Here is a 27869-nt window from a genome sequence, read left to right as displayed (position 1 = left end):
AAGAAAATGGGGGCAACTTTAAGGTTTTGGAAAGAAAAAGTTTGTGAGGGAAAATGAGAGTAAATCTGTGAATTTAAAGAAATGAAAACTAATGAAAAAAACTTGAAAACTTTGAGTTTTAATCAAAAGAACAAAAATGCGTTGTAAGTGAATAGTATCAGAAGTGATTTTTTAGAATAAAAATGTCTTTTTTCGTTAAAGTGAACAGTACCGAGAGTGTTTCGTTAAAACTCCCTTTAAAGAACCCATTTGACCTTTGCGTGACGAAACATTCATTGCGCAAATTCCACAGTAAATACTACGATTTTAATTCATTTTTGACCGACTCACTTTCCACGACGAAGGACGAGTCCTTCCACACTTTGTGCGACAACACCTTCATTGCATAAACTTTGTAGTAAATACTTAGTCTTAAAAACTGACCATTCGAGATCGTTTGCTGCTACGACAGTCCCGTCGCGCAAAGATTTCACGGGAAAATGACTGTCGCACGAGGTTTTGGCACCAGATTTCTCTCCACCAGCGTTATTTCTAATAGGGCTGGGCACGGGCCGGGCTGGGCCCAATTTTGAAGGGACCAGACCGGACCTAGGTTCAAAGAGAACGGGGCGGGCCGGGCCGGGGATTACATTTTCTAATATAAGAACCGGACATTACCCGGCCCGGTTGAAACGGGCTGGTTCGAGCCGGGTCCACGGGTCCTTTATTTTTTTTTTTATTTTTTTTTTTGGTTGTTTGAAAAAAAAAAAAAAAATTTGTACGGATTGCAGATTGCAATCTGCACAAAATTGCACAGATTGCAAACTGCACAGATTGCAATCTGCACAAAACTGCACAGATTGCCTCTCTTCAAATACTCGAAACCAATAAACTATGGTAATCAAATACTCTTAAATTTCTGCAAATTTAAATACCAAACAACTTAAAATCTACAATCTATAAGCAGATCCATAAAATTCAAAACCAATAAACAGTATTGGAAAAATCAACATTTAGAGTCCTCCAGGAATTAGAGGCAGGGGAAAGGGATACAAAGAGGTTTACCTCCAGTTCAACCGCGCCGCCGTGTCCTCCAGTTCCAGCAGCGCCTGCTGCTCTCTCGGTGCCCCTTCGAAAGTGCTCCCAACGAAAAACGAAAACGGTGTCGGAAACAGGTTCCGTCGCAGGTCCTGCACATCCTTCTCCGGCTTCCCGCCCAACCGATTTGACAACCGAATCACATCCTTCATATACGACTCGACCTCGCTGGCCAACGCCTCCAGGTCCTCCTCGCCGTCGTTCGACGGCCGGTCTTCGAGCCATTGGACCTCCGCCACCAGGTAAGGTTTGGTACGGACGAGGTCAGTGACCCGGAACCGCTCCTGGCGTTTGCAGATGAGGAAGAACCGGTCATCGACGAGGCGCTCGTGCTTGACGACCTCGCCGACGCAGCCAACGTCGGCGGTGCCGGAGACGGCATCATTGTAGATAACCCCGAATCGGAGATTGGTCTGGAGGAGGGAGTGCATCATGATACGGTAGCGGAACTTGAAGATCTGGAGGGGGAGGATGGCGCCGGGGAAGAGGACGAGGGGGATGGGGAAGATGGGGAGCTCGAGCGAGGTCTAAGACGAGAGAGGAGAGGAGATTTGGGGAGTGGGGTGTCGACTATGGGAGTCAAGCACGCAGAGTCTGAGACTCTTACTTGAGTGCGATCGGATTAAACCAACGGATCAGATTAAATCTCAAATTTTTGGAAGATGGAAATGGTTCGGGTCGGGGACCCGTTTCCTCAGCAATTAAGACCCGTCCCGCCCCGCAAATGACATGGACCTGCCCCGCCTCGCCCCGTTTCAGGATTTTAAAAACAGGACCCGCCCCGTACCCGCCCCGAATCGCTCGGACCCGCCCCTACCCGCGGGTCCAGGCCCCGTTTGCCCAGCCCTAATTTCTAACCCTTTGAGCAATGAACAGTTGGTGTCGTCGAGCAAATACCTTTTGCGAGACTAATATGTTTGTTGCATAAGGTGTTTAATATATTTTTTTTGTCAACACGTTTTGAGCAACAAAAAGTCTTTTGTCGCGTAAAGTCTTGTCACGCAAATAGTCTTATCTACTAGTGTAAGAGCATGTTTGTCATTGTTTATCTGAAAAGGGCTTTTATTATTAAAATCTAAGTGCTTTATAGAATAGCATAAATACTTTCCGAAGAAACATTTAGAATATAATTTTCCCATAAAGCGTTTTTACGAGTCAAAAACACATTTATATTTTTCTGTCAAACGAAGTCAATAATTATTTTTTAATGTTAGAAAACGCTTAATTTTCACTCTTTAGGAAGCAATGCACGCATGACCCAACACCCCTAATTCACTCTCAGTATAATTATATTAGTTTTTTTATTTTTTACCAAAGAATTTTATTTATTTTCATTAGTTTTCCTGCTAAAATTTTGATTATATACATACTCAGGAATATGCGTGGAGGGGCAGATAAAGGAATTATTTAAGGATTGTTGAGTATAATTTAATGGGGTTTCGATAAATAAAAAAACTTAAAAGGGTTTAGAGACAAATAATGGAGACATGAATAATTTAACGACATATATATCCAATTGACAAAATTTAATTTCTAACAATAATTTTATATTCTGAGGTCATGCCGTACTTGAACAGAGGGAGATGTTGGAAGTATGCCCACAAAGCCACTCATTTGATGTAATAGCTTTTTTGGATACTTATTGTGTTAAACTTTTATATGTTTAATAGAGGGCAAAGCTTATTGTTAATCACTATTTATATTATCTTGTGTTTAAGCAATAAGGGAATCCAAGGAATGTATTTGATCTAAGAGACAAGTGATTTAAGTTAGTTAAATTAACGAGACCTTTCTCTTATGTTCATTCCTAAAACGTTCCTAGCCATAGGATTGCCAATTGGGCATTGACAATCCGCTAAGGTTAGTATGTGTTATGTCGACTCAAGCGTGAGTATGAACTAGTCTCAAGTCATTTGGTGTTGGACACTAAGGCAAACACATAGGTGCTCGAAAGAGTAATCGAGTACACTGAACAACGATCAAACGAGAGTTTGAACATACATGTCATGTGAGAACTCGATAGTTGCAATATGCAAAGTAGTCCTTTGACCTGAGGCATCATTGATGTCTAATGGTTAGGTCCTTGATCTTTGATTATGTCAACGGCATTCCATTGGAGTGTCCACGGCATTGTTGGGGTCAAGCTATCTAGTCATGTAGGCATATGAATGCACAACAAGGGATCTCTAACCTTCCATGGTGGAAGGAGAATGCTCTAAGATATGATTCGAGAGTCTTTGGCCAAAACATATGAATATGACTAAGGAAGCTTGTTCCAAATCTTATTCAATTGAATCATATAGAGAAGTATCACATTGGATATTAGACATGAAACAAACTATCACTTAAACAATGTGATTAAGAGTATTGTATTAGAGAAGGACCGTATTGCATTGTAGTTGTAACTGGATAGGTTCTCCAACCACTTCTACTTAGCTTGGGTAACCATGACATACTGCTAGGCGTCACCCATGGTTTGTGGAAGCCCTAAAGATTAGCAAACACTAATTTTAAGGGAGAATTGAAATGTGGTTTCAATTCACAATCGATCGTTAAGAGTAACATCGCCCACTACCTCGCTAATTGGAACCTAACGGATCGTACACCGAGTAAGGATATAAGTGAAGAAATTATATGAAATGGATAAGCAATTAAATGGTTTAATTGAAGAATGGTCAAGATTAATTAAATAGTTAATTAATTATACGAAACGTTCGTTTTGGGCGTTTAAGTTAGTTTTGGGCTTCGGGGCACAAAAACGTTTTGGTCCACAAGGCCCATTATGTTTAAGTTGTATGACAACTAAAACAAAATGGGCAATTAAGCCCAATAACAACATATGGCCGGCCATAAGGGTGAGGGGTAGCAAACTTGTATTAATTACAAGTTTACCACTCACATGAAATGAAGTATAAAATCAACATTATAGCTTTGTTTCACATTAGGGTTTTCTAATTGAATTTGGGTGAAACATATTCTCTCATTTTCTACATAGAGGCCGGCCACTTAGGGAAGGAACATCTAGCAATCTTCTTCTTCCCTAAGTCATCCATTTCATCTTCACACTACATCTTTGGTGTGGAGACTTAGAGACACCAAACCTTTGGTGTTTTTGGAGAACAAATCCTCAAATCCTCAAAGAAGAAAAGGAGCACTAAAAGGGAGGAAATCACAAGGAAGATCCAAGGAGCAAGGAGGTGACTTGAAGGCCCTCCACTTGGGTGAATCCCTTGTGTAATCAAGGATGAGCTTCAAGGGTAAAGAATCTCTAAATTCTTATTCTCTTTAATATTGTTAAAGAGTCTTATGGTTCACCATATACTAGGCTTTGAAAGTCATGGGTTTTATGAATTGTTTTTGAATGCATGCCTACTTTAAAGTGTTATTAGTATGCCTATGTATTCAAATGTTCTTACATGTTCTTAGCTAGGACAAAATTTTTCCTTCAGGAGATACACAAACAAAAAATTGCGGTGATATCTACACATAATTTTTTACTTCTTATACAAACTATGTTGTTTATGTCCTTTGGTTTTTTCAATTAATGGATTCGACGGTCAAAATTTAAGATAAGAATGTAGTAGTTAAAAAAATATGTGTGGATAACACTACTCACTAAAAACTTCTTGTTATTATTGCGTATTAACAACGACCAACTTTTTAAGACTGTCTTTGATCTGTCTTGTTAACTTGTATGTATTTTTGTTGGTATTAAGTAAAATAAAGAGTTCTCTCGACAACAAAAATGTAAAATAAAGAGTTTAAAATCAATAGATAAATTAATTAATGATCAAGTAACGTCATGTTATCATTACATAAGACAAACTAATTAGTCAATTAGGTCGACTCGGAGAATCTTTAGATCCATCTTTGCAAATTGGCAATTTGCATGGACGGTGTAATTTTTTTATTTTATTTTAGGTCAAGTGAGCGTTTCATTCAAACAAACAAACAAAAATACAAAGAAAACGAACAAGGCCCAAAAAATATAGATTAGGCCCAAACAGAAACAATGGCAGCAAAGAAACTGTTGAAGTCTTTGTCACCATCGTAACATTGGTGAACCATGACGTACGATATACTGATAATAACAAAAAAGAATAGTTTAGTTGCGATCCTGTTCTTTAACCGTTATAAACTTAAACTTTATGCATTTTATATTTTTTATTGAAGCCCCTCTCCTGCTACGTAAATGATATAATAATAAAAGAGATGCAATAATACCAATAAAGATTCAACCGTTTTTTTTTTTTTGGCTGTTATTTACACTACAAATTTAATTATTCAAAATTGCTTATGGGTTTTGATAAAAAACAAAAAAAACAAAAAAGAATTGCTTATGGGTGCATTCCAGATTATTAAAAAAGGGATTTTATTTTATTTTTATAAAATGAGTACATTTATATAATAAAATTTGGCTACATTTACATTAAAACGTGGGCACATTTTATACAGAAAACAATGGGTACATTTTATATTAAAAAAACAATGGTACATTTTAGATTAAAAAATAAATAGATTTTACTTTAAAAAATGGGCACATTTTACATAAAAAATGGTACTTACAAAAAAAAAAGGATACATTTTACATATAACAAAATGGTATATTTGTAAAAAAAAAAATATGGGTACATTATAAATAAATTATGGGTACAGATAAAAGGTTAAAAAAATTATGAGTACAAATAAAAGGTTAAAAAATAAGGGACAAAAAGAAATTAATATATGGGTACAAATTAAAATTTAAAAGAAAATCAGTACAATTTAAAAAATGGTTGCAAATTAAAAATGGGTACAATATGATAAAAAGTTTAGCCATAAATATAATATACCAACTCTAACGTTTCTAATACTAAATGAATATATTTAAAAATAAAACTTAATTATCTTGACATGTAAATATTTTGTTTTTGAATAATTAATGGCATTTATTAAAACCGAATGATCTTGCTAAAAATTTGAAAATGAATAAGGTTTTAATCAATGGAGTAGAAAAAATAAGGATGAGAACCTAATTTCTCCTAACAAAACTAAAAATAAAAGTTCAGTAGATAAAAATATGGACGGGGCTTGAGTTCAAATCACTTAATGCATAATATACATGTAGTTGCATACGTTTTGAATAGTATTGTAGTTCACTTACTGTCACACATACTTCGTGTCACTTGTTTATCTACAAGTGAAAGATTAAAAGAAGAAACTGACACATGTATATTGTTCTTTCTTCAAGCAGTCACGCTTAAGATGAAAGAAGAGGGACGGGGCTTAAAACAATATATAATAAAATCTTTAATTAATGCAAGTATTATGATCCTCCTTCCCATATTGTGCCTTCTATCCTCTTGCCAATTATTTCATTAAATTGACCTACAACAACAAAACAAAAGAAATTTTGTTACATCTGGTCAGGAAATAAATTACAACATAACAAATATATAATAAAAACAATAGTAAATAGTTCATTCGAATTCAATTTCTCGATTAGTTCTTCCCTTCCTTTAATGTAAAAATATCAATGTACTAAAAAAAAAAAAAAAAAAACTCTCCATTTAGTTATAACGTTATGTATGTACTATGTAGCTAGATACTGGTATAAGAGAAAACTTGTACCAAACTACGGAAAAATAGCCACGGGGAATATGAAAACTTAAACCCTAAACCCTAATTACACAAGCCAGGAAAGGACATTGGATGAAGAAGTTATAAGTAAACATTGTCATAAGTTAAATTTCAATCACGATGAAATGTATGCAATCAAATGAAAATTGTCATGCATTATAAACAACAAATTTTACCTGTAAGATAATACCGTTGATTGATATTGTTGACTGAATAATGCTGCTGTTGCTGGTGTAGTGGAACAACAACAGAATCTACCATTTTTACTTGCTTTACCACCTTCTCATGACTCTGTTGTTCACAATTTAAAGGGTAACCAAACGGGGCTGAATCCGGTATAACATCGTCGTTATCACGAAGATAACCCGAATTGTTAACATTAGTGATTCCATTAGTGATTCCACCATTCCAATTACCCACCAAATCCGACAAGGATTTGTTGAAACACAATCCCTTTTGCACTTGTAAAGGAACAGTATGGTTTTCACGATTCTGCTGCTGCTTATACCTTTTAAGCTCATCAGAAACCATCCTATACTCTCCGTACGCACCGAGCACTGGATCTTTTTGCCTACAAAGAGCTTCCCATACCAACGATTCAGCGACCTTTCTCCGATTGGGTTCCTCGACATTCTTCACCATCTTTGTTACGTTGCTGACCCCGAAAACTTTGTGCACGGCGAGGAATTCCCGAGTTCTATCAGCAGGAAAATACGGTGCCAATATGCAACCAGCATGACACTTTTTCCTTTGATGTTTGCATGCTGCACATGCCGGTTGTGTTGATCCTGCTGTGCCATTGTTATTCGTCCTCTGCATGATCTTAAACCCTATATATATATACACACTACTTTAATAAATTAAAACAAATTCAATTAGATATAATACCAACAAGAGTAATTGGTTAACATGATTGCGAAAGAAAAAAAAGTAATCAACGAAAATTCAATTAACTTTTTCTATTTATAAGAAACGATTTTTCGAGTGCGAGCCTTGGCACAACAGAAATATTGTTTATTTATGATCGAAAGGTCACGGTTTGAGTCGTGAAAATAACCTCTTTGCAAAGTAAAGTAAAGCTATATAACACAGATGTTCACCAAACCTTCTAAAAATGGAGAGTCTTGTTGGCTTGAGGTCACTTCTTTTTAAAAAAAATGAGATTTCATTCAAGTAACTTAAACAAAGAGAGGAACAAGAAGCTTACGAACCTTGTTGGTATAAAAAATAGAAATGGCCTGGCGGAGAAGGCTTTAAATCTTATATCTGAAAAGTACGTAGCATGTAAAGATGGCACGCCTTTGGGTTAAAAAGAATGACTTGTGCAGGGTTGATCAGGGTTTTAGGTAGCTCACAGCAAGAAAGAGACTTGTATGGAAAACAATAAAATAATTGGAGATGATTTTTGGTAATCAGTAGGTGTCTTGGACTATTGGGCGCACAGCCCACTTCCTCGGTACTCAAGCTCAAGCCCACATTTAGTATTTGCAACGAAACGCCCAGTCATATCGTTAGGCCCGTCACAGTGAGACTAATGTGTTAGTGTACTCAAACACGGCCACGTGATGTTACCATTATACTTAAATTCGGGTGTGCATTCGTTTTTGATTGATATACAGTGACTTGTTTGACGATTCCAACTAGTTTCCTTTGTTACATTGGAGAGTTTCAAACCCTGTACACAACCTTCTCCTCACCCTACCCACCCTCATCGCTAGGCTTTGATTATTCCAATTTCATTTACCTGTGACCAAATAAAAAACCAACCAAAAGAAATGAGCAAAAACAAAATGCAACAGACAGGTTTTCTCAATCAACAACCCAGATTTTTATCATTGCTTTTGGCAGTTTAGTAGTTCATACTAATGCACTTTCACACAACAGAACTCTGCTATTGGCAGTTGGTTTTCATAGTAAAGAGCGAATATTCAAGGGAGAACGCCTAAAATTAAATCACCGGCCTCCTTGTGTTGCAGCGGCAAGAGGTTGAACAGCAGCTAAAGGATTCACCTGGTATGAAAATGCAAGCTGCCACAAGTCCACCAGAGCTTTCTTCATTGTCAAAGCTTGTCTCTGAATAGTCCTGTGACGAACAAATATATATTTGCGAAATCTCAAATGATTACCACGGGAATGGAATCAATAGTTTGACATGGGCATTGAAGACATGCATGTTGATTATGGAGTATAACTCACCTCTTTATGGTAGCTTGTTTTCTCCGCAAAATGTAATATATGAGCAAAATCAAGAATCCTGAGACAATCTTTCCATTAGATATTACCACCCGAGCACTACCAAATTTCAGAGTGATCGTACGGAACCACCAGACACATGGTTCCAACTTTTTGGACAGATTAAAAACTGTTTGTTTCTTAACAGTCCCTCCATATCTGGCTTTTGGATATCCGGCAGGCACAGCTATCTGCTCCACATCATAGTTGTCCTCCAGTGAAGACGACAGGGATCCTTGCGGTGAGTTTGTGGCTTTAACAGAATGTAGTGAGTGTAATCTTCTCAAAAGTACCTAGAAAGACATGGAAGACTCTGAACTGGTATCAATTCTTTTAACCTATGACTTCGATTAACATAACATACCATTCTAAATTAAGTTATATTCACACGAATAAGCATTATGGCAAGAATTCAAGAAAAGAAATAAGTTAGAGGACAGTCTCATAGCACATGGAAGAAACTTCTTCAATAAGCGACTCAGCCATACTTGTACTTAATAAGGAGTGCGGCTTGCCATTCAAGAGGCAGACATAATTTACGATGAATAGGGTAACGATAAAAAAAGTGAAATTTGTTTATATTTAATAGACATAAAGTACAAACAATAGGACCACCTCAATCAATTGTCGCAGTGCCGAGTCTAACATAAGATGCATATAGATGTAGTTACCTGTCTCCTATCCTCAGGTAATTCAGCAGTCTCAACCCAAGAGGTTGCAAGCTTGACATCATTCAAAACGGTTCCCAGAAGCTTCAGCACATAGACCTCAACTACTTCTACATACTTGTCAACTCCCAGAACAAAATGCTCATCACTTCTTTTTGCATTATCCGCAAATTTTTCTGTACTAGCAAGAACATAGTATTGTTCATCCACAAAACTCCAGCTGCTAAGGAACTCTTCCAGAAATTCTTGAATACCAAGGGAATGCCCTTCTGATATATAAAAACATACCCTGACAAACAAGATAAGACAGAAAAATGAAACTGAAAAATCCAGTTATGCTTGGCGAGATTCTTTCTGTTTAAAAGGCTAAAAGCAATGTGAAAATCATGTAAAAAAAGCGTTGTTATGGGTCAAACTTAGAGATCTTTTTGCAGACATCTATATATTTGGTTTTCAACTGGGTTGGACAAAAATAAAGAGGATTTTTCAGGAATCATTTTAAGTTTACACCGTTATAATTACTTTCTTACAGTTATATCGACCTCCTTTTCAAACAAATAGAATTTCAATGTAAGAACTTTAAACAATACACACTTTTGGATAGGTCCAAGAGAAGCGGTAAGCATCGCCCTGAACAGTGGTTTTTCTAAGTCCATCAATGGTTGAAATCGTAAAATCAAACGATATGAAATGTTAATCAAAAGAATAACTTGAGTCACAGATGAGAGTACCCAGTGAGAAGAGCTTGAACAGGGATAGTACCAACAGAGGCAAACAATGGTTTGAGCTCATTCAGAATCTCTGATGTCCTGCATGAACCAATCACATCCACAATATCAAACATTCAATATTCCGTGAATATAGCGGGTTATCGATACCAATCCCAATCCAATCCTAACAAGGCCAAATTGTGCTTTTGTAAACTTTCATTGTGTGCAAGCAATCAATCCCACAAAAAATGAAGTTACTACATTCATAAGAACAAATGAATTGAAGATACATACCTTCCAAGTTGTTTTAAGGATTGCACAAGCACCATACCGGCCGATTCCGACATGTCGTAGAGCTCGAAGCGGTCGCCGTCGGCTTCAAGGTGTTGACTGTGTTGTGAAAGAGGCTTCAGAATAGAGGAGGCTAATGAGGCTGCTTCCTCGTACATTGAGCAAACAAGGTAGCTGCAGCATGCAAAATAATCACATCACAGTTCGAAAAACAATCGGAGGAGACAAAATAATCCAATCCAATCCAATCCAATCCAACACTAGAGAACAACTGACCGACCTCTCGGAAAGCTCAATTTGCTCCCAGATGGCAGGGCCGGAGGCGGTGGACTCCATCCCTAACTCGGTTGAAGGAGACGAGCCATTTGCCTCCTTCTCCATTTTCGATCTCGCAGTAATCAACGCAGTCGCCCGAGAGAGAGATGGAACTTCACAGATTCTGTCGACAATTTTGGAAGACGAAAATCATTTGGCTAACCCTTTATTCTGTCGAGTGTCGACGGTTCTATCCAGGAATACGTCGTCATCCTTTTTTATCTCACCTACAGCCTTTTGGTCAAATTCTCCAATAAAAAAATTAAAATGCCCTTAACTTAAGAAAATCACCAATGACTTATTTAAAAGAGGTTTAGGTTCGATTTTCATCAAATGCGAATTTGAATCACATTATTGCTAATTTATTATGAGGTTAAGCCTACCCTGTCCCTTAATATCGTTTGTTCAAAAAAAAAAAAAAAAAGGTTATCCACACACTCATTTTTACTTCTTACAAACTTCTCTTAATTTTCGATCGTCGGGTCGAATTAATTGAACAAGATCAATAGCCAAAAATACCTAACGGTGTGTTAAAAGTAAAAATTAATTTGTGGATAACATTTTCCGTTGAAATTTGACAGCTTTCTACCCTAACAAGAGATGTAAAATTTCATTCCAAGGTATTTTGCAGGACGCATCCAATTGTCCATAGCAACTTCTCATATTCCATAGTAATAATAAATAATAATTATATTATATTATAAAAGAGTGTACGCGCATGCCTAGAGGCGAGTTAAAACTTGAAACATTTTAAGGTAAAAGAAGTATTATAATTTAAAAAGATGAGTTTAAACAAGTATCCTATAATTACATGGGTATGGTGGAGATAATACGAGTCGACTCTAAAATATATATCATTGCTGAAATGGCAGGAGGACTGAATGTGGCACTTTGAAACGCCAATTTTCCCAATCATTCAATGTATCATGTATGGGAGGAAGGCCTGTTTGAGCTGCAGCCCTTTGAAGTCAATTCTTCCAAATCAATGCTCTTCATAGGAACCAAGATGGTATGGCTCATAAAAGTGACTCGTCCTCTCAACTCCGAAGTAAGTGCTTTCGTGTTGCAAGTCCTGGTGTTGTCCATGTTCCAACTGCTAAACCAGAAGCAGGTTTCATTATCTCCGAGTACTCTTGCTTCCCGTACAATCCCTTGAGATTATCAGTTGTGCACTATAATGTGATAAAAATCAACACCCCATTTGGTTTGAGGTGTTCATGCGACCGGCATCCCATAAGGTCTGAGGAAGCATTTGACAAACCAAAAACAAGTTCAGTATGGTACAAAGCCATACGACTAGGATTCTAGGAGTCTTGGAGTCTGAGACGTAAAGTGAACAAGAAAAAAAAATCGTGACAGAGAAGATTAAAAAGCTCACCCTAGTTGGACTGCTGAAAGGATCATAGGCTGTGTCCATACCCAACTGCACAAGCACATTGCATCATAACCCAATCTATTCACTATTACTCACAATACCTCTGTTGAAGGACCATTAAAGCAACTTGTAACATCTGTCTAGCCTTTCTATCCGGAGTGCATCCGGCACGTTCCATTTCCTTGTATATCTCCGGGACCTGATCAAGAAACCGCTTGCATATTTAGAGATTTAGAAAAGAAAACAAGCTTCCTACTCTCTTTCTCGAGTTGGAAACTAGAGATTTTAAAGTTACTGAATATTCAAGTGGGGAGAACTACTAAAGAGTCCCTCACAAAACTTTGTTTTTTTATCGAAGAAACACGACAACTTTTCTTATTATTAAGGACATTTTTTGTATCACAATGACAAGAAAACAAAAAGGGAGTCACACTCCATAAGGGTTTGAATTAAAAAAAATGTCCTTAACAATAAAGAAAGTGTCGTTAATAATAACAAAAGGTGCCTTTAATTTTCCTAAAGAATATAAGCACCTTGTCAAACTTCCTTGCCCTAATAAACGCCTTCATAAGGGTAGTATAAGTAACCACATCAGGACTAAAACCCTTCACAGACAAAAAAAGCATCACCATTAGAAACTTAGCTTGAAAGTATCACAGAAACTGAATTGCTTGAAGAAATTCAAGATATCTGACAGCCCAACAAGAAAACAATATAGGCAGAAACAAGACTTACACTTTCTTTTATATGGTGATAAATGGATAACGCCTCTAAATATCTACCAGCAACACCGAATGCATTGATCAGCACATTCAGCATTATGACGTTTGGTTCGATTCCCTCAGCTTCCATGAGCTGAAGCACCTTAACCGTCTGATGACATAATCCCTGCATTAAAAAGAATACAGACGTTGTAATATGCACAAGATATGGATATATTTCGAGATATAATGAAATAAAACGAAAACAACGTTGGGAGAATCAGAAAACCTGTTGAGCGTAGGCATTTGCTAAGACACAAAACATACTGGCTGAAGGAATAAGACCTTCCGCCTTTAGGGCAGATATGCACTCTTGAGCATCCTGAAATTTTCCATACTGCCCATAAATATCAACCAAAACAGCATAAATTATCCCACTTTTCTTATGCCCTCGGCGCTTCATATTCTCAAAAGTCTTCTGGATCATATCCCACTTCCCCTGCTCCCCTAATCGGCTAATAACAGTGACAAAGATCTTTGGATCAGGATACAACCCCTGTTCCTGCATCTCGGTAAACAACTCAAGAGCCTTGCTTATATTCCCTGCTTTACAATGCCACCTTATCAACGAATTAAACGTCGTTATATCAGGCTTCAGACCTTCTTGTTTCATTTTATCAAACACTTCCAAAGCTTCGTCCAATTCGCCATATTTCCCAAACGTATCAATAATGCTGTTGAAAATCTGTTTATCCAATGCCATCCCCATTTCCCTTATCTCTCCCACAATGTCCATTGCCTTCTTCCACATCCCATTGTCCCTGTAAAGACCAATAACCTTGCTATACACAAACGAGCTCAACCGAAACCGCTTCCGCTTCATCTCATTAATCATTGACCAGGTATCTTCCAACCTCCCGGCACTGACATAGTAATCAAGAAGAATCTCATACGTCTCTTCATTTTTCTCCACACCCAAATCGCCCATTACTGCCAAAACTCTAGTAGCAAGTTCTAAGAGGCCTTTCTTCAAACACCCTCTGAGCATAACATTGTAAACCCTGATTCGTGGCCTCAACCCAGAACATATCATTTCCTGAAACAACACATCGGCCTCCAAAGTCCTGCCATTGCTTCCAAGACCGTCAATCAAATGAGCGTAAGACACCGAATTGGGTCGAACGCCGAGAGCTTCCATTTCTGCAAGAACAGCCATGGCCTTGTCGATATGCCCTGCCCTGCAGAACCCACTTATCAAATTGTTGTATGATTCGCCCGAAAGTTCCTCTCCAGTGGTTTGAGCAATTGGATAGCTGGGAACTGAAGTGTTTTCGTCATTGGGGGACGTAAATTTGACTTCTTTCCTGGTCTTGATGAGATTCGAGTGGGTGAAAGAAGCGTAGAACTTGAATGTCCCGGGGTGTTTGAGGCAGCTCGGAAAGAAGAGAGGGAGTGGAGTGATTGTGAAGAAGCTGGCTGTGGATGAAAGTGAAGGTGAAGTGCGACACCAAATGGACTGCACCAGCATATCTCTATGCTCTAATGTCGCGGGTGCCGAAGATTTCAGAGTGCTTTGTTTGCTTTTGTGGAAGAAAGGAGACGATAAAGTTATATTAACATAACACGGCTGGCGGAGATGTATAATCGTTTGAAAGTTTTTTTTTAAAATGATTAAAAATGCTTTTAAAGAAAAACAGTTGAGTTATTTTTGAAAATTTTAACGAAAAGCTCCAGGTATTGTTTATTTTAACGAAAAATCATATTTTCACACTAAAATATCAATCATGTACTATTTACTTTACCATTTATTTTGTCCTTATCATTAAAACTCAAAGTCTTCAAGCCCTTTTCGTTAGTTTTCCTGATATTTTTTTTAGTAAAAAATACAAGTGAATCTTATTACAAGAAGAATCAATTACATTACCTACTTGAATCTCGAGGTAAACTCAAATTTAGGTTCTAAACTTGCTCCAACCCTTAGGCCAAATATGAGTTTTAACCCAAAACTCATTTTTGAAGCAAATTTAGCCCAAAATTTCCTTTGGTCTAGTGGGCTGGCCTATCATATATGTGTAATTTTTTTTTTATAGTTTTATATTTATATATTCATTGAATTCAACAGTTAAAATCTAATATGATCAAATTTAACGAAAAAAAAAAATCTAACAGTCCAAATTTAAATTCAACGGCTAAAATAATTTAAAAAATTATTTCATGTGTTTCATAGTGTTTCACGAGATGGAGTCAAATATATTTTATTTAATTTTTTAGTTTAGCTGCAAGAAGGAGTCAAATTTATTTAATTTAATTTTTTCATATGTTTCATATTCTTTCATAGTGTTTCACGAGAAGGAGTCAAATATATTTAATTTATTTTTTTAGTTTAGTTACTACAACACATACTTCTTATCACTTGTACATTTTAGCTTAGCTGCAAGTGAAAGGTTGAAAGAAAACACTGACATGTATATTGTTCTTTCCTCAAGCAGTCACGCTTAAGATGAAAGGCTTATGACAATATAATACAATTCATTTTGCAAGTATATATTATGATCCTCCTTCCCATATTGTGCCTTCGATTGTCTTGCCAATTATTTGATGACCTACAACAACAAAACAAAACAAATTTTATTACATAAGGTCAGGAAATAAATTACAACATAACAAAAGCAAATATATAGTTCATTGGAATTCAACTTCTCTATTTGGCTATAACGTTAATATGTACATATTATGCAGCTAGACACCGGTATAAGAGAAAACTTGTACCAAATGATTACGGAAAATAGCAACGGTGAATATGAAAACTTAAACTCTTGCCTTAAACGCAAGTGTTTAAGTTATACCCTAAACCCTAATAGAGGCGGAATAGGGGCATATGCCGTCAAATATCACTACAAATCAAAGGATAAGCCGAAAGGAAGTAAAAAGGAGATCAAACAATTTGCTGCAATGGGCTCAGGCAAACTTACTGCCACGAAGGCATTTTCCCACGAAGTAGATGATTATAATGGCGGGATTGAGGCCTTAAGTGAAGAGAGGGCAAATGAATTAGTGGCATATTCGTTATCAAAATCGGCTCTGCAAGTTTCTTCTACGAGAGGAGGATTACATGGTAATCGCTTCCTCAATCTACATATTTTATTGTGTTACAAAAAGTGTGCTAGTAATATATATACATATATTTTTATCTCGTTCAACAGTGGCATGCATCTCATCGAGAAAAATTGACGTGCAGTCTTGTTGAGGCATATCATCGATTTTTCAATAAGTTCACAGCCTGTTAAAATGCATGAAATAAACATGTTGAAATAATGGTAGGCTAGTCAATTTTCTTGTTCAAAGTTAGGCAAGTTAGGTTAGTCAAGCAAGTTAGGAAAGTTAGGCAAAATTAGGCTTATGTTCTTTTTCTTCCCTATATATATGTTTCATCTTGTAATTGTTTCATTAAGCCATTCATCTTGTAATTGTTTCATCAAGCAAATATACAAAACCATCTTCAACACTTCTCTCTCATGGCTTAAACTCTAGAACCCATGAAACCTTAGCAGGTTCATATTTTATCACAGCCGTTAACAAGAAGGCCGTCTTTGTAATATACAGCTAGAAGAAAATATCTGTAGACAATGTTTTGAAACATTGTCAATTAGACATCCATTGACAAAATTGAAGGACGAGTACTACATTCAATGCATAGTTTTCAAGAAGAAACAACGATGGGTTATTGTCATACTGAAAGAAGCGAAAAAGGAGGATGTACAACAAATTCATCAATTCACGAAATGCCGCGATTTAGATTAATTTGACATTCAAGGGACCGAAAGCGTACAACGGGTTTATGTTGCAAGGACTTGAACGCTCACAATTTGATTCAGGGTGTAAAACTATAGCTTTCAATGTCATTACAGTTTGATGTGGTATTGTAAGAATACAAGTATTCTAAATAAACCATGTCATGTGGACCACAGAGAAAGACTGCAGGAGTTGTGGTTTAGGCCGACCCTAACTGTGACTATATATATATATATAACCGACCCAGGAACCCAAGAAAAGTAACCCGTTTTGAAAGATAAACAGTTTGAGCCCGCATGAGTAAAATTACTTACCATACGAGGCCCAAAACGTCCGGCCCAGTACTAAAGACACGCGAGTTTAACCCTAGCTGCATGCAGCGTAGTTGGGGCTGCGCGAGTGGAGGAAGCAAGTGAGCATTTCATCGACGCCGACACCGACGCCGATTTCAGGTTATCCTTACTTTCTCTTTCCCTCTCTATTTTTCTCTAGAAATCTTCGATTAATTGTGTCCAATTTCATTGCTTTCTTCGTCTCATGTGTCCTTCACCCGCCGAACGAAGATTTAGGTGTTTGAATTTGCAAATGCTTAGATTTGTAGGTTTTATTGCTTCTGATATGTTGTGGATTTTTCTTAATTTTGGTTTTGTACGGGTTAGGTCGCTGAGTTTTTTAATGAACTGGAATAACTTTTGTATGTTGGAATCTGTCTGTGCTAGCAAATGTATTGCATTTTCTCAACTCTATGGTTCGTATTTTTTAGGGTTTTTAATTACTTGTTATTGATTCAGGAAGAAGATTGTTTTCGTGTTTTTCGTTCGATATTCGGTATTTGCTGTGTGAGTTGTGCATTTGGAGTTCTGAGTGAAGTTAACATAAATGGAATATGGATTTTGTGTTTCTGAATTATGCGATTCGGTTTCCTTGTAGGTAAGCCATGGTGAAGCACAACAACGTTATCCCGAGCTCTCACTTCAGGAAGCATTGGCAGAACTATGTCAAGACCTGGTTTAACCAACCTGCTAGGAAGACCAGGAGGAGGACTGGTGAGTTACACTAGTCGTGTTTATCACCTCTTTTCTTGTTTCTTAGCTTTACGTCTACTCTTTTGTGTGCGCCGTACTAAACACTGTCGCTCACATCATCCTGCTTATTTCACAAACGATCATTTGTAATTTGACTGACTTGACTCTTTTATAATATCATCAGCTCGCCAGAAGAAGGCTGTGAAAACCTTCCCTCGTCCAACCACTGGGCCCCTGCGTCCCATTGTTCATGGACAGACTCTCAAGTATAACATGAAAGTGAGAGCTGGTAGAGGCTTTACTCTTGAAGAATTGAAGGTAAGTCGGGCGTCTAGTGTTATTTACTCATGGATTCCAATTATGGCATGCGAGTTTTATGGAAATCTTTGACAAAGTGCTTCATTTCATTCCTCTATTTTGCTTTGGAATTAGTGTTGGAATTCATCCAGCTTTTATTGTACGAGTTTATTGAAGTTGATTACAGGATGAAGTGTTATAAGGATAAATAAAATACGATTGTTTTTCAGTTTCGAAACATTTGCAGATCGCCAGATTCCATAAAAATATAAACATGATCCTAAATTTGGAATTCTTAGATCAGTTTTTGTGTTTATTTTGCTTCTGGTTTTAACAGGTGAGCTTTTATGTGATGATTTTAACAAGTTGTTTACCTTGTTTGCTTACCAGTCTGCCGGGATTCCAAAGAAACTTGCACCAACAATTGGAATTTCTGTTGATCATCGTAGGAAGAATCGTTCTCTCGAGGGTCTTCAAGCTAATGTTCAGCGTCTGAAGACATACAAGGCCAAATTAGTGGTCTTCCCAAGACGCGCCAAGCATATCAAGGTGATGTTAAGTGGTTGATGTAGAGAAGTTTTAAGAATGTTGATTTTATGTGTGCATGGTATCTTATCTTCATAAGTTCGTTTTTTTTTTTTTTTTCCTCAGGCTGGTGATTCTCCTGCGGAGGAAATTGCCAATGCCACCCAGCTCCAAGGCCCCTACCTTCCAATTGCACGTGAGAAGCCTACAGTTGAGCTTGTGAAGGTTACCGATGAGTTGAAATCATTCAAGGCATATGACAAACTTCGCGTGGAGAGGATGAACACACGCCATATTGGTGCCAGGCTCAAGAAGGCAGCAGAGGCAGAGAAGGAAGAGAAGAAATAGAGAGCTTGATGCGCACTTGGTGTCGGGTTTCATTTTGGAAGGATTTTTGTTTTAGATTTTCATATGTTAACTGCGGGATTTGTTTCTTGAACCCATCAATTTTAGAGTTTGTAAACTTAAGTAATCCAAGTTAAAGAGATGCTTCCATTGCTGTTTATTTCTGATACCATATTGGTGTTTATTTCTGATGCCAGATTGGTGTTTTGTTATTTGTGCTTGCATTTGATTTCGAATGGTGTCGATTAAAAGCATATGATTTGGATCCAAGTTCCCTTGAATTGTTCATTCACATCAATATCAAATGGTTCAATCCCAGATCATACCATCTACCAAAACGAGGCCCTAATCAAAGAGGCATATGACAAAGTTGGCATGGAGAGGATGAACAAACGCCACGTTGGTGCCAGGCTCAAGAAGGCAGCCGAGGCAGACAAGGAAGAGAAGAACTAGAGAGCTTTGGAGTCGTTTTAGGTTTTCATCTGTCGATTTGCTTCTTCAACCCATCAATTTTAGCGTTTGTTATATCTGATACCATATTGGGATTTTGTTATTTGTGATTGCATTTGATTTCGAATGATGCGGATTAATAGCATATGATTTGGATCCAAGTCCCCTTGAATTGTTCATTCACATCAAAATCAGATTGTTCAATTCCAGATCATAATATCCACCAAAACAAGAATCACAAATCATAATCTCTGCAAAAACTCCTACTAATTCCGTACGATTGAGCAGCAAAACGCGCTGGTAAGTTAGTGCTCTCTCTTTCAAAAACTACACAAGAAATCGCAATCAAATCCAACGACGACTCTGGAGTCTACTACCAGGCGTGCCAAGAACCCCACAAAAAATGTCCACCACCTCCCGATGGAATGCTTTCACGATAAGAACTCAATGCTTCAATGCCTGAAAAAATTTGTTAGATAGCATGCCGATGTAAGGATCTTCATAGAAATGAGTTATCAAACTATTTTCCCCCATCTCCATCTGCAATAATTACTACTGCCTAAAAACCTCACCGAAACTTGGAAAGAAATGAGATATTAAGCATGATTTATCTCCGAGTTCAAACGTGGCTTAAAACCCTAGATCCTGATACATCGATACTCCGCAAGACTAACTGTAACGAAATAATCTGGATTCGATTAGTTTCAACCACATAACTGGTTTAACAATGCAGCTGAGTATTTATCAAAACTCGGCATGTCTAGATTGTGGGTGTTCACACACTTTGGCTACGCAAGAACTTCTAGGCAGATTCTACGTTTTCTGTTACTTACATTCCATGTGTTCTATTAACTATGTGTTTCATTGTCAAAACACTCTATACACCGTTACTAACAGATTGTAAGTTCATAATCCGAAAATCTGCAGAGGAAGAAGATGCTTAAAAATTGCATCAATAAAGGAGAGTGTTCAGACGTATACCTGAGAAGCCATAACCCATGTTCTATCCATCCAATCTTGGCGTGGCCTCAAATCAGAGTGCTGAAACATCAGTTCATCATCTGTACCTTTGAAGTAAACTTTGTACCTTCGCCCGGGAAGGACCTTGCGAATCACACCTTCCCACCAGCCATCATTATAGAAAGCATCAACCTCTTCCGTCAGACTGAAACTTTCAGCCGCAACCACTTTTGGAGGACGAGGCCTTATGTGCTCTGCATCGACCTCTTCCGTCAACAACTCCTTGTTGTCATCTGTCTTTATTGTCTTGTATCGAATGAAAAACTTATCCTTCTCCATTACTTTGACAATATTTGCAGCAAACCAAGCGCCTTGAAATCCATCCTCATCAGTGCAAACCTCAACCGTTGTTCCTTCCATCAATTCCTCCTTCATCTGAGTCTTTGGTTCTTTGGCATCTAAGACATCCTGCAGTCCGAGTTTTGACGAGGTTGCACTTAAAAACAAGACACAAGAAATTCGCAAGTCTTATCCCACTAAGTGGCGTCGGTTGCATAAACCTTAGAACGCTACTGCGCTCAGTTTAACGAGATAACTTTCTTCAATTTGGATATGCATTACTCAGAAGAGCACAACACGATCCTTGGAATCTGAATTTTCACTGCGACTATAAATACTACTAGGAACATGTCACTACAAATCATCCTTAATCATTGGAAAAACACACATAAGAACAAAGATTCTGTCTTTAATCCCTAACTGGCAACAGTTAAACAGCACAAATAATCAAAACCAAGAAAATGTAAGAAAAATTGAAAAAAATTACTTACTCCTTGTTGAAGAGGTGGGACCCAGGACCCCTCTACCCACTCTCGGTGAAGCCGCAGCTCCTCGGGCTCGAACTCAAACTTCTCCTTGGCGAACCGGAAGTAAACCCCAAGCGTGTTGTCCACCAAAACATCACTGACCACGACGCCCTCCCACCACCCGCCGCAAAAGAAGGCGTCCACCACGTCGCCCAATTTGAACCGGTAGTCGTTTTCTCGCGGCGGAGGAGGCCGGAGGAGAGCCGCGTCGACCTCTTCCCTCAGCGCCGCCTTGCCGCCCTTGTGGCCGCCGCTGATCTTGCGATCGATCCGGGCCTTCACTCTGTTGTACTCTACTTTGAATTTCGATTTTGTTCTCGACTTGGCGACGATTTTCGCCTGGAATGTGGTGCCGCGCATGTTGTGGATTGGGGAGGTGACCTCCACCTCGTCGCCTACCTCGAAGTGGGGGTCGTCCGCCATGGCCGTCGCCTGCGAAGCTCTCTGTCAAGTAGGTCTCTAAGTCTTGGACTCTTAGGCTCAGAGCCCATCGGCATTTAAACTCGTGCCCTTATATATAACATTTAAAGCCGAAAAGCCCAATCACATCGTTGGCCCAATCCAAGACAGAAATATCTACGACTGATAGCATCATCTTCTTCTTCCCAGCCAAAAACGCGAGCACCAGAGCTCCATCTCTGCAACCTCTCAAATTCGACGGAAACAAACAATGGAAGAAGAATAACGCTGCAGTCTAAACCACAGCAGCCATGGCGTTCTCAGGAGTGCTGACCGTCACCACGTCACCCTTACTGCATTCAAGCTCGATGTCCTCCTCACCTTCAATTTCCAAGGTATGCAGCAAACCAACTTCTCTAATTTCTTGCTCTTTGACACCTACGCCGCCGTCTGCCACCGATTCTACTTCTAGATTTTCCGCGGAGCCACCGTCTGACTCTATTACTACAACTAACGTCAAAACCGCTCAGAAATTTAGCTACAGCAGAGCCTCCCCATCAGTCAGATGGCCCCACTTGAAACTAACAGAAACTTACCCCTCACCGCCTACACAATTCACCGTTGCTTCTCCTCCGCCGAACCATGTCGTCGGCGATTCCCCTGATGGTGGAGAGGAAGACCAGAATTTGGGTTCTGTGGGAGCTTTGGAGGAGAGGAATGACGAAACCCAACAAGTGCTGGGGAGGCCGAGCAAAACCAAGGCGAAGAAAATGACGAAACTTGCTCTCAAAAGAGCAAAAGATTGGCGGGAAAGAGTGAAGCTTTTTACTGATAGGATTTTGGGGTTGAAATCCGACGAGTTTGTAGCCAATGTGTTGGATGATAGGAGAGTTCAAATGACTCCGACTGATTTTTGCTTTGTGGTGAAATGGGTAGGCCAGTCGAGCTGGCAGCGCGCATTGGAGGTGTACGAATGGTTGAATTTACGCCATTGGTACTCCCCAAATGCTCGAATGCTTGCCACTATCTTGGCTGTTCTTGGAAAGGCTAACCAAGAAGAATTGGCTGTGGAGATATTTCAAAGGGCTGAACCTGGAATTGGGAATACAGTCCAAGTGTACAATGCAATGATGGGTGTTTATGCTCGAAATGGTCGGTTTAGCAAGGTCCAAGGACTGCTCGATGTAATGCATGAGAGAGGGTGCGAACCGGACCTTGTGAGTCTCAATACTTTGATCAATGCTCGGCTAAGGTCAGGTGCAATGACACCAAATTTGGGAATTGAACTTTTGAATGAGGTGAGAAGGGCGGGTCTTAGGCCTGATATAATCACTTATAACACTCTTATAAGTGGCTGTTCGCGTGAATCTAATTTAGAGGAGGCAGTGAATGTTTACAATGACATGGAAGCACATAATTGCCAACCTGATCTTTGGACTTATAATGCCATGATTTCGGTGTATGGGAGATGTGGAGAGTCAAGCAAAGCCGAGCAGCTCTTTAAGGAATTGGAGTCGAAAGGGTTTTTCCCAGATGCAGTGACATATAATTCTTTGTTGTATGCTTTTGCAAGAGAACTTGATATAGAGAAAGTAAGGGATATTGGTGAAGATATGGTGAAAATGGGGTTTGGTAAAGATGAGATGACGTATAATACCATCATCCACATGTATGGAAAGCAGGGCCAGCATGATTTAGCATTTCAGGTTTACAGGGACATGAAAATGCTAGGCCGGATTCCTGATGCTGTTACCTACACTGTGTTGATAGATTCACTTGGAAAAGCAAATAAGATAACACAGGCCGCTAATGTAATGTCAGAGATGTTGGACAGTGGAGTGAAACCCACTCTTCGGACGTATAGTGCTTTGATGTGTGCATATGCCAAGGCTGGTAAACAGGTGGAGGCTCAAGAGACATTTGATTGCATGGTTAGGTCAGGTATTAGACCTGATCATCTGGCATACTCCATTATGTTGGATATCTATCTAAAGGTCAATGAGACAAAGAACGCAATGGCATTGTATCACGAAATGATGCAGGATGGTTTCATGCCAGATAATATTCTCTATGGGGTCATGCTGCGGGTTCTTGGAAAAGAGAATAAATTGGAAGGCATTGAAAAAGTGATCAGAGATATGGAAAACGTTGGTGGTATGAACCCACAAGTTATCTCTTCTATTCTTGTTAAGGGAGAATGCTATGACCAAGCTGCCAGAATGTTGAGATTAGCTATTAGTAGTGGCTATGAACTAGACCGGGAAAATCTTTTATCTATTCTTAGCTCGTATAGTTCATGTGGAAGGCACTCAGAAGCATGTGAATTGCTTGAATTTTTGAGAGAACACGCTCCCAGTTCCACCCAACTGATAAATGAAGCACTGGTTGTCATACAATGCAAGGCTCGTGAATTTGATGCTGCCTTGGTGGAATATAGTAATACCAGGGGATTCCATTCTTTTAGTAGAAGTCCTACCATGTATGAAATTCTTATTCAAGGCTGCCAAGAGAATGAACTCCTTGGTGAAGCTTCTCAGGTTTATTCTGACATGAGATTATATGGCGTTGACCCCTCTCAACATCTTTACCAAATTATGGTGCTCATATATTGTACGATGGGTTTCCCTGAGACAGCACATCATTTGATTGATCAGGCAGAGACAAAAGGCATTTTATTTGACAATGTCAACATATATGTTGATGTTATTGAAGTCTATGGGAAATTGAAGCAGTGGCAGAAAGCTGAAAGTTTGGTGGGAAGTCTCAGACAGAGATGTAAATCAGTGGATAGGAAGGTCTGGAATGCCTTGATACAAGCTTATGCTGCAAGTGGTTGCTATGAGCGAGCTAGAGTGATATTTAACACAATGATGAGAGATGGTCCTTCCCCAACAGTAGATTCTGTTAATGGTCTTTTGCAAGCTCTGGTTGTTGATGGGAGATTGGACGAACTCTATGTTCTAATCGAGGAGTTGCAAGATATGGGTTTTAAAATAAGCAAGAGTTCAATTCTCTTGACACTTGAAGCATTTGCTCGAGACGGTAACATATTTGAGGTTAAGAAGATATACCAAGGAATGAAGGCTGCAGGCTATTTTCCCAACATGGATTGTTTCAGGATTATGATCAAGTTATTGTGCAGGGGAAAACGAATAATGGATGTTGAAGCAATGGTTTCTGAGATGGAAGAGGCAGGATTCAGGCCTGATCTCTCAATATGGAATTCTATGCTTAAGTTATATGCAGGAATTGCGGATTTCAAAAAGACAGTTAAAGTATACCAGCGGATTAAAGAGGCTGCACTTCAACCAGATGAGGATACTTATAATACTTTAATCATAATGTACTGCAAAGATCGTAGACCAGAGGAAGGTTTGTCATTGATGCATGAAATGAGAAGGCAGGGGCTAGAACCTAAGTTGGATACTTACAAAAGCTTAATTTCAGCGTTTGGTAAGCAGAAGTTGTTGGATCAAGCTGAGGAACTATTTGAAGAGTTAAGGTCAAATGGATGTAAATTGGATCGCTCATTTTATCATACCATGATGAAAATGTTTAGAAATTCAGGAGACCATGACAAAGCTGAGATGCTGTTGGCGACGATGAAGGAGTCTGGAATAGAACCCAACTCTGCCACAATGCATTTGCTTATGGTTTCTTATGGCAGCTCTGGACAGCCTCAAGAAGCTGAAAAGGTGCTTGACAATTTGAAAGTAACTGGCTTAGATCTTGATACGTTACCGTATAGTTCAGTTATTGGTGCTTATCTGAAGAACGGAGATTATAACATTGGAATTCAAAAGCTCAACGAGATGAAGGAAGGCGGTCTGGCGCCAGATCATAGACTTTGGACTTGTTTTATAAGGGCTGCAAGTTTGTCTCAGCACAGAAGTGAAGCTTTTTTTCTCCTAAACGCACTGCGTGATGTTGGATTTGATCTTCCTATCAGGTAATTATTGGTTCTCATGTTGGAGAGAGACTGAAGCTCACAAACAGAATTTCTTCTTCTTCCATGCTTTATTGTTTTGGCTGATCCATTTCCAAACAAATCGTTGTCTTGTAGGCTTGTGACCGAAAATCCTGAATCGCTAGTTTCAGAAGTAGACTGTTGTCTAGAGAAACTAGAACCCCTAGAAGACAATGCAGCCTTCAACTTTGTCAACGCATTGGAGGACCTTTTGTGGGCATATGAACTCCGAGCCACTGCTTCATGGGTTTTCCAATTGGCTGTAAAGAGAGGCATCTATAACAATAATGTGTTCAGGTAGGTATTGATAGGTCGAAATTGTGAAGGCTAACTTAACCAACAAACGATGTGCGTTTTCCTTATTATTCAGTATTATTTCGATCAGTTAGCTTATACCTAGTAACCCTTTAAATGCAGGGTAGCTGACAAAGACTGGGGTGCTGATTTTAGAAAGTTGTCAGCTGGTTCTGCTCTTGTTGGTCTTACATTATGGCTTGATCAGATGCAGGCAACTCTCTTTTTCCCCTGTAGTTTTCTTTGCTATCTACCCTTTTGTATCTCCACTTTCATTTCTGAGTCTTACACAGAGGTCCTTAACATATGGCAGGATGCATCCTTGGAGGGTTATCCAGAGTCTCCGAAATCAGTTGTCCTGATAACGGGAACATCCGAGTACAACATGGTTTCACTTAATAGCACATTGAAGGCATGCCTTTGGGAGATGGGTTCGCCTTTTCTGCCTTGCAAAACACGAAGCGGCCTTCTAGTAGCAAAGGCACACTCCCTCAGGATGTGGTTAAAGGACTCCCCATTTTGCTTGGACCTCGAGTTGAAAGATGCCCCATCTCTCCCCGAATCAAACTCAATGCAGCTCATCGATGGATGCTTCCTAAGACGCGGTCTCGTTCCTGCGTTTAAGGAGATAACTGAGAAGCTTGGACTAGTGAGACCAAAGAAATTTGCTAGATTGGCTCTGCTATCAGATGAAAAGAGAGAGAAAGTTATCGAAGCTGACATTGAGGGGAGGAAAGAGAAGTTAGAAAAAATGAAGGAAAAGGGGGAACCGAGGAGGGTGAGCAGGATTAAAAGGCTTGGGAAGAGGAAGTATGTAAGACCAATGTTGTCAAATACCAAACATATTGTATCAGCAAGAAAAGCCTTCAAATAGATATGTATATGGAGACCCCATTGGGAAGAAGCTTTGAGGTAAGCATATGAGCTCACATTCCGAAATTATGCAAATATTTTGTCTTGTTGATCATTTCGTGTTCGACTATTTGCTTTTTTGTTTCGTGTTTTTTAAGACAATTTTCTTGTTGTGGTTTGCATTATCCGGATGGCTTTTTCAGATATTGATTTTCGCTATTTGGGTGCTTCCATTTGCTGCTCCTCTTCTCATCGGAGCAGTTGCCAACAACCTTGTTATTAAGGTATTACTGGTTGCATATGTATGTGGTTAGTGATCTGCTAGTCTGCAACTAAACCGATTGGGTTTGTATGGAAATTTTAACTTTTTAACGCAATCAATCAGATGGCTATTTGAATGGCTAAGTGTGTTGTGCGAAATTTGGAATTTGGACAGGGTGCTGTCAGGCTTGTAAGAGGCAATTTGTTGGTTACAAGAATCGAGTAATCCGTTGTGGAAGCTGTGGAAACAGTGTGGCAGCCAGATTTTCAAGAGACGGTAGAGGAGGCCCTTCTTCGTCAAAGTCAGAGCCGGAGATTATTGATGTTGACGTTGATGAGAAATGAAGAGAAACCCAAGATGTGGGCGAAATTCGCGTATGGTAGACTTTTAGATTACATACAGAGCAATGAGAAGGCATTAGAGTTTTTACTTTAATTTTGATAGTCTTGTTCTTTGCTTTCGTGTCCATGTAAATAGTGCCTTCTGTATTAGTTCTTGCAAGAATTGTGCAACATGCCAATGTGTACATCTTTTTCTCTACTGGGAAGACTCGGAAAACAAAATACATGGCCTTGTTAGTGATGACTGATCAGCAATTTTTGGTGCTTCTGTTTGCTTTAATCTGGAGTCAGGATAAGTTGTCGTGTTATTTTACAAGGCATCTCGCTTTTATTGGAGACTCAAAACAACTCCATTTGTCGCAGTTTCTTGTTATTGTTTCCCTTTTCGGCTTATATCGACATCTGTATTGAAATTCTCAGGTCAGTTTTCGGATTACGCTGTGAACTCTTAGCTTAGCTAGCTTCCAGTTGCATTGTTTTAGTTAACAGTTTGATTTTTATTCCAT

The 27869-nt window shown here is 38.9% G+C and overlaps 8 protein-coding genes across 9 annotated transcripts; 3 read left to right on the top strand and 5 right to left on the bottom strand.

Annotated features, from left to right (window-relative positions):
- Positions 1–1040: 1040 nt before the first annotated feature.
- Positions 1041–2691, bottom strand: LOC137734586 (uncharacterized). Its single transcript, XM_068473822.1, has 2 exons — positions 2647–2691; positions 1041–1604 (listed from the first exon to the last, which is right to left on the bottom strand). Exons 1-2 carry the CDS (start codon positions 2689–2691, stop codon positions 1041–1043), a joined length of 609 nt encoding a protein of 202 aa, XP_068329923.1.
- Positions 2692–6382: 3691 nt separating this feature from the next.
- LOC137735131 (LOB domain-containing protein 2-like) lies at positions 6383–7515 on the bottom strand. The gene is made up of 2 exons (XM_068474512.1): positions 6873–7515; positions 6383–6444 (listed from the first exon to the last, which is right to left on the bottom strand). The coding sequence occupies exons 1-2, from the start codon at positions 7513–7515 to the stop codon at positions 6383–6385; spliced, it is 705 nt and encodes a 234-aa protein (XP_068330613.1).
- Positions 7516–8483: 968 nt separating this feature from the next.
- Positions 8484–11118, bottom strand: LOC137735130 (protein APEM9). The gene is made up of 6 exons (XM_068474511.1): positions 10878–11118; positions 10601–10771; positions 10328–10405; positions 9600–9885; positions 8893–9221; positions 8484–8779 (listed from the first exon to the last, which is right to left on the bottom strand). Exons 1-6 carry the CDS (start codon positions 10976–10978, stop codon positions 8650–8652), a joined length of 1095 nt encoding a protein of 364 aa, XP_068330612.1. The 5' UTR covers positions 10979–11118; the 3' UTR covers positions 8484–8649.
- Positions 11119–11701: 583 nt separating this feature from the next.
- On the bottom strand, positions 11702–14605 carry LOC137735470 (putative pentatricopeptide repeat-containing protein At5g36300). Its single transcript, XM_068474896.1, has 5 exons — positions 13278–14605; positions 13023–13175; positions 12821–12892; positions 12291–12486; positions 11702–12152 (listed from the first exon to the last, which is right to left on the bottom strand). Exons 1-4 carry the CDS (start codon positions 14514–14516, stop codon positions 12376–12378), a joined length of 1575 nt encoding a protein of 524 aa, XP_068330997.1. The 5' UTR covers positions 14517–14605; the 3' UTR covers positions 11702–12152; positions 12291–12375.
- A 2499-nt stretch (positions 14606–17104) lies between these two features.
- LOC137733717 (large ribosomal subunit protein eL13x-like) lies at positions 17105–19132 on the top strand. The gene is made up of 5 exons (XM_068472877.1): positions 17105–17232; positions 17711–17826; positions 17990–18123; positions 18493–18651; positions 18754–19132. Exons 2-5 carry the CDS (start codon positions 17718–17720, stop codon positions 18973–18975), a joined length of 624 nt encoding a protein of 207 aa, XP_068328978.1. The 5' UTR covers positions 17105–17232; positions 17711–17717; the 3' UTR covers positions 18976–19132.
- Positions 19133–19590: 458 nt separating this feature from the next.
- On the bottom strand, positions 19591–21782 carry LOC137735379 (protein AGENET DOMAIN (AGD)-CONTAINING P1-like). Its single transcript, XM_068474804.1, has 3 exons — positions 21213–21782; positions 20404–20850; positions 19591–19881 (listed from the first exon to the last, which is right to left on the bottom strand). Exons 1-3 carry the CDS (start codon positions 21669–21671, stop codon positions 19867–19869), a joined length of 921 nt encoding a protein of 306 aa, XP_068330905.1. The 5' UTR covers positions 21672–21782; the 3' UTR covers positions 19591–19866.
- Positions 21783–21817: 35 nt separating this feature from the next.
- Positions 21818–27457, top strand: LOC137735375 (pentatricopeptide repeat-containing protein At3g18110, chloroplastic). 2 transcript variants are annotated; one of them, XM_068474799.1, is made up of 6 exons: positions 21818–25596; positions 25711–25911; positions 26032–26122; positions 26222–26820; positions 26964–27044; positions 27197–27457. In XM_068474799.1, exons 1-4 carry the CDS (start codon positions 21959–21961, stop codon positions 26780–26782), a joined length of 4491 nt encoding a protein of 1496 aa, XP_068330900.1. In that variant the 5' UTR covers positions 21818–21958; the 3' UTR covers positions 26783–26820; positions 26964–27044; positions 27197–27457. The 2 variants fall into 2 exon arrangements, with proteins under 2 accessions (XP_068330900.1, XP_068330901.1); XM_068474800.1 differs by having other exon boundaries at positions 27146–27457.
- Positions 26785–27366, top strand: LOC137734585 (uncharacterized). The gene is made up of 3 exons (XM_068473821.1): positions 26785–26820; positions 26964–27069; positions 27197–27366. Exons 1-3 carry the CDS (start codon positions 26785–26787, stop codon positions 27364–27366), a joined length of 312 nt encoding a protein of 103 aa, XP_068329922.1.
- Positions 27458–27869: the final 412 nt, after the last annotated feature.

The sequence above is a fragment of the Pyrus communis genome, chromosome 5 (assembly GCF_963583255.1).
Source record: "Pyrus communis chromosome 5, drPyrComm1.1, whole genome shotgun sequence".
Classification (NCBI taxonomy): domain Eukaryota; kingdom Viridiplantae; phylum Streptophyta; class Magnoliopsida; order Rosales; family Rosaceae; genus Pyrus; species Pyrus communis.
The sequence above is the reverse complement of the archived record's forward strand: the minus strand, read 5'-3'. Positions and strand labels throughout refer to the sequence as shown.

What these genes read in the sequence shown, in the direction of transcription:
- LOC137734586 (XM_068473822.1), bottom strand. Translation starts at nt 2,691, where the DNA reads ATGAGTGGCTTTGTGGGCATACTTCCAACATCTCCCTCTGTTCAA. An exon ending in CAACATCTCCCTCTGTTCAA is followed by an intron (nt 1,605 to 2,646) that starts GTACGGCATGAC and finishes CTCTCGTCTTAG; the next exon opens with ACCTCGCTCGAGCTCCCCAT.
- LOC137735131 (XM_068474512.1), bottom strand. Translation starts at nt 7,515, where the DNA reads ATGCAGAGGACGAATAACAATGGCACAGCAGGATCAACACAACCGGCA. An exon ending in TCAACGGTATTATCTTACAG is followed by an intron (nt 6,445 to 6,872) that starts GTAAAATTTGTT and finishes TTGTTGTTGTAG; the next exon opens with GTCAATTTAATGAAATAATT.
- LOC137735130 (XM_068474511.1), bottom strand. Translation starts at nt 10,978, where the DNA reads ATGGAGAAGGAGGCAAATGGCTCGTCTCCTTCAACCGAGTTAGGGATG. An exon ending in GTTCAAGCTCTTCTCACTGG is followed by an intron (nt 9,886 to 10,327) that starts GTACTCTCATCT and finishes CTTGTTTGTCAG; the next exon opens with GGTATGTTTTTATATATCAG. An exon ending in AAACAAGCTACCATAAAGAG is followed by an intron (nt 8,780 to 8,892) that starts GTGAGTTATACT and finishes TGTTCGTCACAG; the next exon opens with GACTATTCAGAGACAAGCTT.
- LOC137735470 (XM_068474896.1), bottom strand. Translation starts at nt 14,516, where the DNA reads ATGCTGGTGCAGTCCATTTGGTGTCGCACTTCACCTTCACTTTCATCC. An exon ending in ATCACCATATAAAAGAAAGT is followed by an intron (nt 12,893 to 13,022) that starts GTAAGTCTTGTT and finishes TTGTCTGTGAAG; the next exon opens with GGTTTTAGTCCTGATGTGGT. An exon ending in GGGCAAGGAAGTTTGACAAG is followed by an intron (nt 12,487 to 12,820) that starts GTGCTTATATTC and finishes TTTCTTGATCAG; the next exon opens with GTCCCGGAGATATACAAGGA.
- LOC137733717 (XM_068472877.1), top strand. Translation starts at nt 17,718, where the DNA reads ATGGTGAAGCACAACAACGTTATCCCGAGCTCTCACTTCAGGAAGCAT. An exon ending in GAAGACCAGGAGGAGGACTG is followed by an intron (nt 17,827 to 17,989) that starts GTGAGTTACACT and finishes TAATATCATCAG; the next exon opens with CTCGCCAGAAGAAGGCTGTG. An exon ending in TTACTCTTGAAGAATTGAAG is followed by an intron (nt 18,124 to 18,492) that starts GTAAGTCGGGCG and finishes TTTGCTTACCAG; the next exon opens with TCTGCCGGGATTCCAAAGAA.
- LOC137735379 (XM_068474804.1), bottom strand. Translation starts at nt 21,671, where the DNA reads ATGGCGGACGACCCCCACTTCGAGGTAGGCGACGAGGTGGAGGTCACC. An exon ending in TCCCACCTCTTCAACAAGGA is followed by an intron (nt 20,851 to 21,212) that starts GTAAGTAATTTT and finishes CTCGGACTGCAG; the next exon opens with GATGTCTTAGATGCCAAAGA.
- LOC137735375 (XM_068474799.1), top strand. Translation starts at nt 21,959, where the DNA reads ATGGCGTTCTCAGGAGTGCTGACCGTCACCACGTCACCCTTACTGCAT. An exon ending in GGATTTGATCTTCCTATCAG is followed by an intron (nt 25,597 to 25,710) that starts GTAATTATTGGT and finishes GTTGTCTTGTAG; the next exon opens with GCTTGTGACCGAAAATCCTG. An exon ending in TATGGCTTGATCAGATGCAG is followed by an intron (nt 26,123 to 26,221) that starts GCAACTCTCTTT and finishes AACATATGGCAG; the next exon opens with GATGCATCCTTGGAGGGTTA.
- LOC137734585 (XM_068473821.1), top strand. Translation starts at nt 26,785, where the DNA reads ATGTATATGGAGACCCCATTGGGAAGAAGCTTTGAG. An exon ending in CATTGGGAAGAAGCTTTGAG is followed by an intron (nt 26,821 to 26,963) that starts GTAAGCATATGA and finishes TGGCTTTTTCAG; the next exon opens with ATATTGATTTTCGCTATTTG. An exon ending in ACTGGTTGCATATGTATGTG is followed by an intron (nt 27,070 to 27,196) that starts GTTAGTGATCTG and finishes GAATTTGGACAG; the next exon opens with GGTGCTGTCAGGCTTGTAAG.